General features: G+C 42.4%; 1 protein-coding gene across 2 annotated transcripts in view; it reads left to right on the forward strand.

Moving 5' to 3' along the window:
- PAK2 (p21 (RAC1) activated kinase 2) overlaps window positions 1-17,048 on the forward strand; it is a 92,407-nt gene that overhangs the window by 38,492 nt on the left and 36,867 nt on the right. For both annotated transcript variants that reach the window (XM_005545287.4, XM_065539633.2), the window contains exon 2: window positions 2,990-3,203. In XM_005545287.4, the coding sequence (XP_005545344.1) occupies window positions 3,017-3,203 (187 nt within the window). In that variant the 5' untranslated portion in view covers window positions 2,990-3,016. The remainder of the gene's footprint in view (window positions 1-2,989; window positions 3,204-17,048) is intronic.

The following is a 17,048-nucleotide window of genomic DNA, read 5'->3' on the forward strand; positions in this document are numbered from 1 at the left end:
CACACACTAAGTCAGTGGTGGAAACAGGATTCCATCCAAAGCAGTCTGATTCTGGAACATACGCTGTTAACCACAGAACTGGATGACATGCAGCTGATTTATTATTATTATTATTGAAGGTGCATTGGCAGTTTCTACTCATGTTCCATCGATATGGGAGCCTTGAGAAGAGAATTCATAGTCACTTTATTGTGCCATGTTTTTTTTGTTATTTTTTGTTTTGTTTTGTTTTTGAGATGGTGGCTCACTCTGTTGCCCAGGCTGGAGTGCAGTGGCATGATCTCGGCTCTGCAACCTCTGCCTCCCGGGCTCAAGTGATTCCTCTGCCTCAGCCTCCCGAGTAGCCGGGACTACAGGCGTGCGCCACCACACCTGACTAATTTTTGTGTTTTCCGTAGAGAAAGAGTTTCACCATGTTGCCCAAACTGGTCTCGAACTCCTGACCTCAAGCGATCCGCCCACCTTGGCCTCCCAAAGTGTGGCGTGAGCCACTGTGCCCAGCTGCAATGTTGTTACTAAGCTTTGTCTTTCTTCTGTCTGTAGCAAGATAAGTCCCCTCTTGGAATGCACACTGGTAGTAGCCCATACTTAGGAATAACCAGTTACATCCTGCTTGCATCCCACCCCAAAAACAAAATAAATCCCGCATGATGTCATGAGCTGGTTAAGAAGAATCATTTTAGGGCATGTCAGCACCACCTTAGATCCTGCCCTCATGTCTTCCTTAGACCAGTCTTTCACACACAGAAATAGAGATCATTTTCACTCCCTTTTCCCAGACCTTCTCTAGCTAGTTACCCCCTCTATTAGTCTGTTTTGTTTTCATGCTGCTGATAAAGACGTACCTGAGACTGGGCAATTTACAAAAGAAACAGACTTAATTGGACTTACATTTCCATGTGGCTGGGGAAGCCTCACAATCATGACAGAAGGCAAGGAGGAGCAAGTCACATCTTACATGGATGGCAGCAGGCAGAGAGAGGGAGCTTGTGCAGGGAAATCTTTTTAAACCCATCAGATCATGTGAGACTCACTGTCAGGAGAACGGCACAGGAAAGACTTGCCCCCATAATTCATTGACCTCCCGCCAGGTCCCTCCCACCACACGTGGGAATTCAAGATGAGATCTGAGCGCATTGACCTCCCGCCACACATGGGAATTCAAGATGAGATCTGAGCGCATTGACCTCCCGCCACACGTGGGAATTCAAGATGAGATCTGAGCGCATTGACCTCCTGCCACACATGGGAATTCAAGATGAGATTTGAGTGGGGACGCAGCCAAACCATGTCACTCCCAGAAATGTGTTTGCTCCTTTACCTTTTTTTATTCTTGCTCTTTCGTAGAATGAAAAAATAATCATGATTTTGAGAGAGAAAATACACCGTAGTGCTAGTGACACACTCCCATCAAGGAAAATAAAAGCTGTAAGATTTGCTATAATCTTCTCAAATTGTACCTACTTTTCTTCAGGTATAAGCATTCAAACTAAATAAAAAATATATTTATAAGTTCTGAACAGTTAGCATTCTTTTCATTGTATGTATGCAAGGTTGTATTTGCTTAAACGCATTAAATCATCTTAGAATCAAATTAAGATCCAGTTACCAATCAAAACCATGTTTAGTGGGAAATATGTTTCCTAACATGGCCTTTTTTTTTTTTTTTTGGTATCAGAACTCATATGTAAGTTAGGGATCCTCTCCCTTTTCCTGCTGATTTCAAATTTGTGTAATCTACTTTTTTAAAGACATGCCTAGAAGTATGGGTAAGCAGGGTTGAGGTTTCCGCTGAATTAGCCATGTAGGTAAGAGGGATTACGCAACTGCCTGGACAGGGCATTTGCTGGTGTCACAGAACCTGCGGGATGTGGCCACACTCAGCCTTTCAGCCATGCTCTGTATTTAATTTTGTCAGTGTATCCAGATTGGCCAAGCTCCTTTGTGATTGTCTGCAAAACTCAAAAGACTAATTTGTGTAAATTAGGATGTCAGATTTTCAGAGACCAAATACTGCCTCAGCAGTGCATTGTTTTAAGAATCCTCGGCCAGGCTTGGGCGCTCATGCCTATAATCTCAGCAATTTGGGAGGATAAGGCGGGTGGATCACTTGAGGTCAGGAATTCGAGACCAGCCTGGCCATCGTAGCAAAACCTCGTCTCTGCTAAAAATACAAAGATTAGGCTGGATGCCGTGGCTCACACCTGTAATCCCAGCACTTTTGGAGGCCAAGGTAGGCGGATCACCGGAGGTCAAGAGTTTGAAACCAGCCTGGCCAACATGGTGAAACCCCATCTCTACTAAAAATACCAAAAATTAGCTGAGAGTGGTGGCGTGCGGCTGTAGTCCCACCTACTCAGGAGGCTGAGGCAGGAGAATCTCTTGAACCTGGCAGGTGGAGGTTGCAGTGAGCTGAGATCACGTCACTGCACCTCAGCCTGGGTGACAGAGTGAGACTCCATCTCAAAAATAAGAATTTTTTAGTCAAGTTATTGTGAAGACTAAGTTGTAACTGCGAAGTTGGTGTGCGTGAAATCAGATCAGAGGGGTGCTGTTTGATAGGCTTAATAGCCAACCGTCTGTCTCTGCTCTAGAGGTGCACCTCCCCAAGATATCCTGTAATTTGCTGGTCAGAACATAATTTTCCTCTTTGGAATAAAAAAAAAAAGATTTCATGTTGTCTGTCTTTCCATTGAGAAGGTCTCTTAGAATCTGTTGGTTAGATCAGGAGCTTTTGGTAGTACCATCACGTTTCCATGTGACTTTTCAAACATTTTCCAGCTGACCATTACCAACTTTGTTAGGGGAAGTTACCTTTGTTACACCTCAAGAGAGTTACATCTTTTACACATTGATTTTTCCAGAATTTTGCAAATGTCACTCTAAATGGATACTATTTTCTAATTTGGAATTGTGGCAGGGGTAGTTATGACTGTTTTTTGCTTGTTCGTGCCGTTTTTTGCGTTGTTACTAATTGTGTTTTTTCCAGGTTCAGGCCATTTGGTAATTCTGAACCATGTCTGATAACGGAGAACTGGAAGACAAGCCCCCAGCACCTCCTGTGCGAATGAGCAGCACCATCTTTAGCACTGGAGGCAAAGACCCCTTGTCAGCCAATCACAGTTTGAAACCTTTGCCCTCTGTTCCGGAGGAGAAGAAGCCCAGGCACAAAATCATCTCCATATTCTCAGGCACAGAGAAAGGTAAACAGCACTTGTGGTTTTAAGAGTCTCAGTGTTGGTTTATTATTGTATGTTACCCGTGTTGATAACTTTTATGGTGAGAACATTAAAACAGATCATGAAAACAATCGATGCTAATATACAGGCACTGTTTAAAAGGCTAGTTTATTTTAAATTGTGATTTTGAAAGAGAAAAAAATGTAAATTTGTTTCTCACCGTACTTGTTACGGCCAGTGAATTTCTATATTCATCTCCTTTGTTTTCTGAGACCTTGGCCATATTTTAATGAGATTTGTGACATTTGAGGAGACCTGCCATTATAAGAATGGTGATATAGGGCCCACAGTCCCCTGTCTGAAATCCCCGGAGCCAACTGTGTTTTGGAATTAAGAGTTTTTGTGATTCTTGAGTAGTAAATACTGTCTTTTCCCAGGTATTCTATAATGCCCTCAGAAGAGTCTGAGGCAGCCTCAGTACTCACAGACTGATGTCCTCAGCAAAATATATCTAGTTCGGGGTTTCTCAACCTCGATGCTGTTGACATCTTGGAGCCAAATAATTTGTTTGCAGGGACCTATCTCCTGGGGCAAAATTACTCCAATTAAGAATCACTGGGCCGGACACAGTGGCTCATGCCTGTAATCCCAGCACTTTGGGAGGCCAAGGCAGGCAGATTGCTTGAGCTCAGGAGTTCAAGACCAGCCTGGGCAACATGGCAAAACCCCATCTGTACAAAAATACAAAAATTAGCCGGGCATGGTGGCACATGCCTGTAATCCCAGCTACTCGGGAGGCTGAGGTGGGAGGATGGCTTGAGCCCTGGACGGGGAGGTTGGAGTGAGCCAGGGACATACCACTGCACTCCATCCAGACTGTCTCAAAAACAAAAAGAACCACTGGTCTAGTCACACAAAGGTGGGATAAAGGCTACAAATAGTCTCAAATAAGTTGAAATCGCTAAATTAGTTTTGTTGTCAAATTTGAGCAAAAACCCTTCAGTTTTCAGGGCTTTTTGGATTTTAGAATTAAGTAATGGATTACAGACACTAATGGATTTTAGAATAAGGGTAAGGGGTTCATTTGTTTCATCACCTTAAACATGGTGATATGGCTCTGATGGCTGGAAATATATATATATGCGAAGATAAAGATATACCTCTTAATATTCTACATGGAGAGGTAAACCCAAGTAGAAGATGAATGGTGCTTTGTATGTAATACGCCTTAATACACATTTAAGTGAGATAATCAGTGAGAATTTGAGTTAGTATTAATGAAGAATCAAGTCTTGGAGAATTTAGATTCATAGAGTGTAATCATGGAACAGTTGAAAACCTATTCATTTCATTGTATATCACCTCTTTCTAATTTTGTTTTATTAAGATTTCTTGTGAAGTTATAACTGAAAGGCCTTAATGGAAGTATGTTTTTAAAGTTTATTTAAAGGAAGTGATAAGGTGTGTGTTTGACACATTTGAGAATGAAAAATGTACTTAGGCTGGATTAGGTAAAGGTTAAAGAGGAAGATGAAGCAATGAACCAAAAATTGCATGGGAAGAAGGCAATGAAGTGTGTATTGGAGTAGTAAGTCAGTATATTTAAAGTGGGAAGACCTAAAAATGGCAATGTGAACATGGTCTTTAAAATTATGGAGGTCAGGAAAAAAAAAGATAAAGGTTAACACCAGAAAAAATCGCTGAAAGAGTTGTTATTACTTCCCTATGGAGAGCTAGAATCAAGGGCAGAGTAGGGGAATTCTCAAGATAAAGTATACTTGGGGACGGCATTGGAAAAGGGAAAAGATGGTAAAACGAAACAGAAAGTGTGGACAGTCTGGTGGTTGATTTTGGGTAATGGAAGGGTTTGTGAGCAAATTGAACTGCGTTTACGTAAATGCAGGAGAGCGCTCCCATCTCTGGTCATTTTGAGAATCTTCCAGTTTTATCCTCCTCTACTCCTCCTTTCCATTTCTTTCTCCCCAAATTACTTACCTGCTGTAGCCAACTCAATGTCCCCCTAAGAAAGGGGGAGTGAACATACTGGTTTCCTAGCGGGGACTCTAATTGCATTTAGGGTTATCAGTTCTTTATATCTGTAATTGATATTCATTCAGTTTTTGTTGGTGATTTCTGAAGTCTTCGTTTTATTGTGTTTACTGTCAACATCTAATAACTTTTGAGTGCTGGTCTCAAAACTTTACAAGTTCTCTAAAAATGAACTTTGCCTTATCCTTTTTTTTTCTTTCTCTTAAAAAAATTTCTGTTATTGAAAATGTTAAATAAATTCAAAGTAGACAGAATAGTGTAAATCAATGCTGTCACCTAATTTCAACATCCTGCCTCCACTTATTTTTTAGATAAAATTACAGTTATCAAAATGCACAGATACTAATTACACAGTTTTGACAAATGGATACACCCAGATATAGGCCATAACCACTGTCAAATTGAATTTGGCTTTTTTACTTTGTGTTGACATAATAGACGCAATAGTATATTATCTATATAGTATATAGTCTATATATATGCATACTGTATATAGTATATATATATAATATATGTGTAGTATATATAGTGTATATGTAATATATATAGTATATATTTATATAGGCTGGGCACGGGGGCTCACACTTGTTAATCCTAGCACTTTGGGAGGCTGAGGCGGGCAGATCACTTGAGGTCAGGAGTTCAAAACCAGCCTGGCCAACATGGTGAAACTCCATCTCTACTGAAAGTACAAAAAATTAGCTGGGAATGGTGGTGTGTCTGTAATCCCAGCTACTCAGGAGGCTGAGGCAGGAGAATCACTTGAACCTGGGAGGTGGAGGTTGCAGTGAACCAAGATCGTGGCACTGCACTGCAGCCTGGGGGACAGAGTGAGACTCTGTCTCAAAAAAAAAAATGTGTATCTATGTATATATATATAAAACATCCTTGTACCAACCACCCAGCCTAGAATTTTATCAGTACCTCTGAAGTCCCCATCTGCTATGCCCCATCCTGTCCTTCTCTTTGTCCCCAATATGCACCATTCTGAATTCTGCATTTTTATTGTAATTTTATGACGTATCTATTCACCCTCAAATATCTGTGGTTTAGGCATGCCTGTTTGGGAACCTTTTATGAATGGAATTATGCTGTCTTTATTTTTTCCACATCCTTTTCACTCAGCTTTATGCTTTTGAGAGTTGTTGATGTGTATGGTGCAGTTTGTTCACTTTCACTGCTGTGTATTGCTGCACTGTAAATATACTGCAGTTTATTTAGCCAGTCTCCTATCTGTAGACATTTGGGTTGTTTTCATGAGTAGTGCTGCTGTGGATAGTCTTGAACATACATCTTACTGGATGTGTTGAGGTATTTCTCTGGGGCAAAGCTTCTCAAGCTTCAGGCGATCTGTTAGTTTAGTTCTTGAATTGCTAATTAGAATCCCCTGGGAAGCTTAATAACTCTGTGCTCAAACTCCATCTCATTCCAGTTGAATCAGCAATCAGCATCTTTAGGGGCTTACCCTGGGCATCAGTTTTGGTTTTGTTTTTAATTTTTTTAATACCTCAGATGATTCTGATGTGCAGCTCATATTAAAAACCAGTGCACTGGGGGGTTTTGAAATCTGTGTAGTGGACAACACTAAATGAAATAGAATAATGTAATCAGAGTATTGTGCACCCAGTAAAAACGTTGTCTTATGAAAGACTTTGTTTTAGTTATGTGTATACTGAGTCAGGATATAAAATGTATTTCTTGGTGTCTGTCCTGGCTTAAAGATTTAAAGGTCCTTCAGAGGTATATATTTAGGATTAGAATTGCTGGGTTACAGGCTGTTCCCGTGTGTGACTTGACTAGGTTTGTCAGATTGTTTTCTAAAAGTTTTTAGTGTACATTCTCACCCACAGGACATGAGGGTTCCCATTGCCGAACACCCTCGGCAGCTCTGGGAGGGGTGAAATAGTAGCTCGTTGTGGTTTAAATTTGCCTTTCCCTGATTACTCAAAAAACTGAGCATCTTTTCAGGTTAATTGACCATTCCTGTGTGCTTTCTGTGAAATATCTCTTCAAGAGAAAGAAATACCTGTTCGCTATCTATATTAGTCAGTTTTCATGCTGCTGATAAATTTATACAAGACTGAATAATTTATACAAGAAAAAGGGTTTATTGGACTTACAGTTTCACATGGCTGGGAGGCCTCACAATCATGGCAGAAGGCAAGGAGGAGCAAGTCATGTCCTACAGGGATGACGGCAGGCAACGAGAGAGAGCTTGTGCAGGGAAACTCCCCCTTTTAAAACCAGGAGATCTTGTGAAGACCTGCCCATGATTCAGTTACTCCTGCCGGCTCCCTCCCACAACACGTGAGAATTCAAGATGTGATTTGGGTGGGGACACAACCAAACCATATCAAGGTCTTTAATCCATTTTTCTACTGGGTTGTTAACTTTTTCGTTTTCTATTAATAAACATTCCTTTTAGTCTATAAACTAATCTTTTGTCAATCATATGATGTTAAAGATAGTCTTCCAGGATGTGATTGGCCTTTTTACCCTTTTAGTAGTATATTTTAATGAATAGAAGTTATTAATTTTGATATAATGGAATTAATTTCTTTTTTTCTTTTGAGACAGAGTCTCATTCTGTCACCCACGCTGGAGTCCAGTGGCTCAATCTTGGCTCTCTGCAGCTTCCGTCCCACCAGGTTCAATCGATTCTCCTGCCTCAACCTCCCGAGTAGCTGGGATTACAGGTGCCTGCCACTGCGCCCAACTAATTTTTGTATTTTTAGTAGAGACAGTGTTTCATCATCTTGGCTAGGCTGGTCTTGAACTTCTGACCTCGTGATCCACCTGCCTCGGCCTCCCAAAGTGCTAGGAGTACAGGCATGAGCCACCGTGCCTGGCCTCAATTTCTCTTTTATGGTTCGAGGTTTTTGTTTTTTAAGAAATTTTTGTCTAACTTGGGGTCATAAAGACTTTTTCCTATATTTTTTCTATAGCTTGCCTTTTGCACTTTAAATCTTTGAGCTATCTGGATTTTATTTTTGTATGTCTGTGAAAAGATTCACTTTCACTTATTTCTTTAAACTTGGATAGTATCCCCGACCATTTATTGAGTCTTCTGTTTCCCCACTGACCTATAACACCATTATTTATCAAGTTTCCATGTGAGAGTCTGTTCCTGTGTTCTCTATTTTATTCCATTAGGTTGTCTGTACCTGAGCTAATAATAGCACCCTGTCTTGATTGCTATATAATTTTTTTTTTTTTTTTTTTTGGAGGCAGAGCCTCACTCTGTGACCCAGGCTGGAGTGAGTGCAGTGATGTGTCTTGGTTCACTGCAACCTCCACCTCCCAGATTCAAGTGATCCTCCTGCCTTACCTTTCAAGTGGTTGGGACTACAGGTGCACGACACCCAACTACTTTTTGTATTTTATATATATATATATATATATATAAAAAAACTAATTTTTGTATTTTTGTATGTTGCCGAGGCTAGTCTCAAACTCTGGGGCCCAAACTATCTGCCAGCCTTGGCCTCCCAAAGTGCTGGGATTACAGGTGTGAGCTACCACACTTGGCTCTTAAATAATTATTGTTAATGTCTGATAGAACAAATTTCTTAACCAGATTCTTCTTCAGCTTTTTCTATAAATTTTAGAATCTGTTTATCATGTACTTTAACAGCAACAAAGAAAAACCTGTGGCTACTTTGATTCTTGGGCCGGGCGCAGTGGCTCACACCTGTAATCCCAGCACTTTGGGAGACCAAGGCAGGCGGATCACGAGGTCCGGAGATGGGGACCATCCTGGCTAACACGGTGAAACCCCCTCTTTACTAAAAATACAAAAAACTAGCCGGGCGCGGTGGCGGCGCCTGTAGTCCCAGCTACTCGGGAGGCTGAGGCAGGAGAATGGCGTTAACCTGGGAGGCGGAGCTTGCAGTGAGCCAGAGATTGCGCCACTGCACTCCAGCCTGGGCAACAGAGCGAGATTGTCTCAAAAAAAGAAAAAGAATTGTATAGATTTTGTAGGACAAATAGGGGAGAATTGCATCCATCTTTGTAACTGAGGGTGGAGAATCTGCAGAGCCTCTGTGTAGCCTGTTTACAGGGAAGTTTAGTTGCATGTCGTCTTCAGTCTCAGAGAGACAAAGAGATGTGTGGAATGTTGGGAGGGCAGGATGCTTCTTGATTTCTCCTGTCCCTGGAGCTCTACCTCCTTTTCCTCTTACACTTACTGGTCCTACCTGGAAGCTGAAACACAGCCCAGTCACTGGGCCCAGATTTCGGCATTAGGAATGAGGGAGAACCGTGTGGTGTGTGCATATCCGTGCTTTTGTGAACATAGAAATAACCTGCTCTGCTGCTCTTACTGGATTATCCCGTTCATCACCCTAGTTGTTGCCTCTGGGTCCCCCCATTTTCACCCTCCTCGCTTCTAGTTTCAGCCACCTGCAGCGGTTTGCAGAAGTATTCTCCCACCGACATCCTAAGCGCTGCTTGTCTCCCTGGTCTTATCCTAATTGCTTTTTGTTCTTGAGCATTCCTCGTGAATTTTATTCTGTGAAATACTCGGATTTTGTGTAGAAGGGAGAGGACTACAGTATGTGCTCAGTACATCGTCTTGAAACAGAAGAGTCTAAAAGGCAAACAATTGTATTTCTATTTTTAAAAAATCGTAACGACCTCAAGATTTTTGCCGTCTCTAATGTAAGGCCTGATCTAGAGATAATTCATTTTATTCCACTGAAAAATTTACATCCCTTACTGCTTTCCTTACAAAAAAAAAATAAAAAACAGCTAATATTTTTATAAAAAGAAAAGAAAGACTCTAGGATGTTTTCAGTTATTCGTTACTGGTTTTAATTGGTGTCACTGAAAAACTTGAGAAAATTAGAAATCCTTTCCGATCATGCCTTTTTAGGGCAACTTGATGGAACAAATCTTTTTTCCATGCTTGCTAATGTGTGTACTATGTGAATAATCAGAGATAAGTGACAAGCAAAGCAGATAGTGTCCCTGCTCCCGTGACAGCAATCTACAACCATGGTATGGAATTACAGGCTATGGAATTACAAGCTGTGGTACCAAGGTAGCGTAAGACGTCTGTCTAATCTGGAATGCCTGGGAAGGCTTCCTAAGGAAATGATAATAGAGCTGACGACTGCAGCATGAGTAAGGGCAACGACAACTACAAAGTGTGTTCCATGCCTGGGGAAGAGCTTGCTTCAGTGGCCCACCTGCAGGAGGGATCGTAGCACGTCCGTGGAGCTGAGGGCCGTCCTGTGTTACTGGAAAGCAGAGAGGGAAGGAGGGAGAATTGCAGAAGGGTGTGTGTAGGCACTGCAGACAGCAGAAGAGGCTGAAGAGGTAGGTAGGCAGTGACCAGGTCATAAAGGGCCTTGTATTCTATGCTACAGAGCTCAGATTTTATCCTGTTTCCTGGGGAACCATTACAGATTTTTAAACAGGGGAAAGACCTGGCCACCTCTCTGTTTTAGATAGGAGAGAATAATAGGCTTACAGAAAATAGGTTTTGTTCAAAGTGTGAGAGTGAAGTTGGAAACTAGTTAGGAGGTTTTTGCAGTAGCCCAAGTGAGAAATGTCCTAACTAGTCTACTAGTTTTTTTTTTTTTTTTTTTTTTTTTTTTTTTTTTTTTTGAGACGGAGTCTCGCTCTGTCGCCCAGGCTGGAGTGCAGTGGCGCGATCTCGGCTCACTGCAAGCTCCGCCTCCCGGGTTCACGCCATTCTCCTGCCTCAGCCTCCCGAGTAGCTGGGACTACAGGCGCCACCACCTCGCCCGGCTAATTTTCTTATATTTTTAGTGGAGACGGGGTTTCACCGTGTTAGCCAGGATGGTCTCGATCTCCTGACCTCGTGATCCACCCGTCTCGGCCTCCCAAAGTGCTGGGATTACAGGCTTGAGCCACCACGCCCGGCCTAGTCTACTAGTTTTAATAATGAAAATGTCAATGAGCCATTTGACTTTTTAAAATAAGCTTTATTCATACAGCCAGAGTTAAATAATATTGTCTTTATTAACTAAAGCAATTTTCACATCTAGTTATTCAACCTATAAGCACCTTCACTTCTGGTTGGTTATGACTTCGATCTGTAAACAACCTTTCTAATTTAAAAAACTGAATTCTGGCCGGGCGCAGTGGCTCACGCCTGTAATCCTAGCACTTTGGGAGGCTGAGGCGGGCGGATCACGAGGTCAGGAGATGGAGACCATCCTGGCTAACACGGTGAAACCCCGTCTCTACTAAAAATACAAAAAAATTAGCCGGGCGTGGTGGCGAGCGCCTGTAGTCCCAGCTACTGAGGAGGCTGAGGCAGGAGAACGGTGTGAACCCGGGAGGCGGAGCTTGCAGTGAGCCAAGATCGCGCCACTGCACTCCAGCCTGGGCGACAGAGCGAGACTCGTTTCAAAATAAGTGAATAAATAAATACAATAAAAAACTGAATTCTAAGATTAATAATAGTAGCCCATACTTCTCTGCCTATTTCCTAGAGGAGTGGGCCCCAACCTTTTTGGCACTGGGGGGGATGGTTTCCTGGAAAATAATTTTTTTTTTTTTATCTATTTTTTGTTTCATCTTGTTGCCCAGGCTGGAATGCAATGGTGTGATCTCAGCTCACTGCAACCTTCGCCTCCTGGGTACAAGCGATTCTCCTGCCTCAGCCTCCCAAGTAGCTGGGATTACAGGCACCTGCCATGAGGCCTGGATACTTTTTTGGTATTTTTAGTAGAGACGGGGTTTCACCATGTTGGCCAGGCTGGTCTTGAACTCCTGACCTCAGGTGATCTGCCGACCTTGGCCTCCCAAAGTGCTGGGACTACAGGCGTGAGCCACCGCACCTGGCTGGAAAACAATTTTTCTATGGGGCTAGCGGGGGGGTGGTTTTGGTATGAAACTCTTCCACCTCAGATCATCAGACGTTAGTTAGATGCTCATAAGGAGTGTGCAACCTAGATCCCTCACATGTATAGTTCACAATAGGGTTCGTGCTCCTATAGGAATCTCATGCTGCCACTGATCTGACAGGAGGCGGAGCTAAGGCGGTGATGCTCACTCCTCACTGCTCACCTCCTGCTGGGCTGCCCAGTTCCTAACAGGCCATCGACCTATACTGGTCCATGGCCCAGGGGCTGGGGACCCGTTTCTCTGCTGTGTGGTGGAATTTGAAGCTATAGCATGTCAAAAGAACAAAGAAGGAATTGCTTATGGTTAGACTAGAAACAGAAGAGTCTTCCTTTTAAACAGATAAGGGGTTTCTTTTGTTTGTTTAGCCTTAGACTAGCTCGAAGTAGTCTAAAAGGTAGTGGCCCTGGAGAACGTGACAGCAGCCTACTTAGGATTCTTTTCAGTGCCTTTTGTCAACATGTGACTCAGGGTCTCTGCCTCTTGGCTGAAGGTTGCTGCCTGCCTGCTGCTGTTTTGTTGTCTAATGAAGTTGGAAGATGATTCTAAGAATCTTTTTTTCCCCTAGGACACTAGTTAAATCGTTCATTTTATTAAAATAAGTTTTTTACCCTGGTCCATTACTTCCCATCAGGTGATCTGGTTGCCCGGTGAACCTCCTGTGGATGGTTGTGTTTGATAAACAGAAGTGGGAAGTTGACCTATTTTTATTTTATGAAACATGAACAGATTTCAGATTTCTCCAAGGCTAAGGTGTCCACATGCATGGGTCTGTCCCGCAGACCCTGTCCCAATGACAGATTAATAACTTACATTGACACAGATGTTACGCTTGTCAGTCCAACTGGGAGTCCGGGCTGCTTACAGACTCCCAGGAGAGTGCTGTAGAGAGTTGCAACCAGCCAGATGCAGTGGCTCACGCCTGTAATCCCAGCACTTTGGGAGGCTGAGGTGGGCGGATCACGAGGACAGGAGATTGAGACCATCCTGGCTAACACGGTGAAACTCCATCTCTACTAAAAATGCAAAAAATTAGCCGGGCGTGGTGGTGAGCACCTGTAGTCCCAGCTACTCGGGAGGCTGAGGCAAGAGAATGGGGGAGGCAAGAGAATGGTGTGAACCCGGGAGGCAGAGCTTGCAGTGAGCGGAGATCCCACCACTGCACTCCAGCCTGGGGGACAGAGCCAGACTCTGTCTCAAAAAAAAAAAAAAATGTTGCAACCACCGGCCTCGACTAGCCAATGAAGCTTGCATTTATTTAGTATAGATTAATTGACAAAGGCTTGAGTCAACACACCTGTGGGTAATTAACCTGGTCACCTCCACCCTGGAGAGGGCCATCTTGCCCACAAATGATCAAAGGTTAGTCTTAGGACCACATGAGTAAACAAGCTCTTTAAATAAACTACTTTATATTCCTTTGTATCTGCACCTTAAGCTCTCTGGCTCCTGAAAAGAGAATCTGGCTGCCTTCAGCCAAACTATTTGAAGCTATCCAGAACTCCCCGGCCTTCCAAGAAGGTTCGCTTTTTTCTATTTCTATAATTTCTTCTGCCATCCAGACTGAACCCCCACATCTACATAAATTTATTTTGATTGGCCCTCTATTTCTGGGCTTCTAGAGTTGTTACATATAACAGTATCAAAGACATTCTGTTTATATAGCAATATCCTTCCAGCACATTGTCCTTCCAGCACATTGTCCTTCCAGCACATTGGTCAATTCAAGATATGCGTTGGTATCTTTTTGTTTTAGACACTGTTTCTAATATCCCTTCCTTTTCCCATTGAGACTATTAAAATATACAGAGTACCTGTATGTGTGTTACGTAAAAACAAATGGAATTAAACAGATTTTTAGGATATTATGTTTATTTTGAATGAAGGAATGTGACTCTATCTCAAGCTCTACTTAATCATTTTTGTGTCTTTTCCTTTAACTTTTTACTCTATACTTCCATCATATATGAAACTTTAATATATTTCTCTAAACTCTTAACATTTCCAAGTTGAAGAATATTGACTAGGCCTCAGACACAGCAGGGAGCAGGAGTTCTCTTGCTGGATATCTCTCACCCTTCTTTATATTTCTTTCTTATTTTATATTTCTTATTTCAGAATGTTTTTTTTCTATGTGTTAAGAAATATAATTCCTGGGCTCAGTTTCTTATAACTTTAGTCACTGGTGATAGACTGATTCTGAGGGAGCTGAGTCTGGCTTAGCTGCTGAGGTAGCTGCCCCTGAACCAGTTGCCCGAGGGTATGTGGGAAGCTGTGTTGACCTGGCTTGAATTAAATGTCCACCTTGGACCAGTCATCTGTGACCATAGTCATGTAAGAAAATGGCATCTTTCCCAACTATCTGCATAGAGGAAGGGTGAGGGAAGTTTCCAGAAGTAGGATGCTGAGCAGATTTTTTTTTAAAAGAAAGAACACATATAATCATAGTACGTTAAATTGTAAACTACTAGTTTATCATTAACCAACAAATATTTTCTCCTGTATATGGGATATTCCGTTAGAAGCCAAGGGACATAAAGAAATGTTGAGCGCATGACCTCAAATTACTCAAAGTCTAGTGAAAATTGAGAGAAAAGTAATTTATGATAGATATGTTAATAATTGTGTGTTTCAGTAAAGATAATCCAGACTTAACAATTTCATTTCCCTCTGCTCCTTTCCATAACCAGTATTCCCTTCCCCGTCACTGTGACCAGATCTCTTCTAAGTTATGTGCCTAGAGAGGGGGTGGACATTTGAGCATCAATCTGTCATTACTAGTTAAATAAGTATTATTGTGTTTCCTACCAATACTAAATTAGTAGTACCATGGTAAACAAAGAGTAGCATATGGTAACATTTCCAGTTTTATATGTACAGACTTACCAAACAGCATGATTTTTAACTCTTTGATATTAGAAGAATCTTCAGGTTAAACACAGCATGTTGACCACATACAGAGGCGTTCTATTTACTCTCCCTCCCGAGATTCAACTAAAATGACAGAAGAAAAAAATAAAACACATATATGTATATACATACGCACACAAGGTCAAGGAGAAAAAGAGGAGATAGTAGTGTGAAAGAGGCCTCGGTACACATTTGGAAGGCGGAAGTGGTGGAAAATTGGCACCTGACTCAGTAGGACAGAGAAACACATAACCTAAGTGTTAGCAGAGGGGAATCTGTGAGAAGGGGACCAAGTTTCCCATGTAAAAATTCCGGAAGCTCAAGATTTAGAGTCACACAATACTGTGTCAGAGTAGGGGTGGGATGTAATACACATGCTGAAAAGAAGGGGGATTAGTTGAAAATCAACACAGAAAGTGTCAGAGGCCCGCCAGGACTCCTCCTTTACACCCCACAATCCACGTAAATGTAACCCCCATTCTCTGGAAGGAAAAAAGAATAAACTGACATTTACATTTATTTCAAGGGAAATTAAACCAGAGAAGCCTCTGTTCTTATCAGGGGAGTCAGGAAAAGTTGAAGCCCCAGAATAAAGAAGGTGACTTCCATGCAAGTCAGCATTTTCATCTCCTTTCCCCATCCTGCTTTCAGAATACTTGTAGCCTGACTCATAGCCCTCAGACAGGAGATTGGAGGATTTTTCTCTGGATAAACAATGGCCTGGAGAAAAAATACTTTAGGTACCTTGCATGCTGTCCTTATCTTTAGTGTTAAGGTTGGCTTATCTCCCAGTTAGCTTTTTAATACTTTTCTGTGTGAGTAGACAGTAAAGGATCACCAGACATTTATGAAAAACCCTTTATAAATGAGAAGGAGAGTCCAAAACAATAGGGATAAAAACAGGAACTTAAATAGTGTAAGGAGAAAACAACCCCAAAACCCCAGCGTGCGCACACACACATACTGTGTGACCTTCAGAGAGAGAGGAGATAAAGGAATCCATGAAACAAGAAAAGAGTTCGCAGAGAAAGAATGAACAGAGAACAATGGAAAACTAATTCTTGGAATATCAACATCTAAAATTACCAAAACAAACAAAAGATAGCAACAGAAAGAAGAGTGGGAGATAATCAAGAACATTCTCCCAGCTGGAGTGGTGGCTCAAGCCTGTAAGCCCAGCACTTTGGGAGGCCCAGGTGTGTGGATCACTTGAGGTCAGAAGTTCGAAACCAGCCTGGCTAACATGGTGAAATCCCGTCTCTACTAAAAATACAAAAAGTAGCTGCTGGGCTTGGTGGCGTACACCTGTAATCCCATCTACTTGGGAGGCTGAGACAGGAGAATCACTTTAACCTGGGAGGCTGAGGTTGCAGCGAGCCGAGATTGCACCATTGCACTCCAGCCTGGGTGACAGGGCAAGACTCTGTCTCAAATAAAAAAAGAAAATAAAATCCCAAAGAATTAAACAGCAATACAAAGATGGAACATATGAGAGAAAAGATAACAGTTAAAAGATCTAACTAATGACAATTAAGGAAATAGCGACTTCTAGCTCTTAAGTGGTGGTATAGAAGCACACTGGCTTCGCTCACTCTGCCGTTCCCACCACAGAAAACCAAGAACATACAGCACTAAGATGATCGCCAGCAATATCCAAGAACTCAAATATGAGATAGGGGCACAGAGAAATGAAAGAACTGCAAGCATGCTGTAAGAATCGGACTTCTGTATCTGCAACACCCCTTCCCCCAGTCCGCCTGGCACTGAGTGTGGGAAAATCTCCCCCAGTTTACAGTTTCTACATGGGAAAAAGTGAGATTGAAGAGGACAACCACCTTCCCCACCATCTTGGGTTCCCTGGCAGGAGGCCTGTCCCTGCCTTAGCCCACAGGAGGCATAGGGAGTGCCCAAAGGGAGAACTCCCCTGAGGGCAGCCAGAGGCAAAGGAGGGAGGTGGGATTACGTTTCCCAGCCTTGGAAACCCTGCCGTGTAACTCAGCCAGAGGGGATGCCACATAGAGCGGCTGTTCAGCA

This window comes from Macaca fascicularis, chromosome 2 (genome assembly GCF_037993035.2).
Source record: "Macaca fascicularis isolate 582-1 chromosome 2, T2T-MFA8v1.1".
Lineage (NCBI taxonomy): Eukaryota > Metazoa > Chordata > Mammalia > Primates > Cercopithecidae > Macaca > Macaca fascicularis.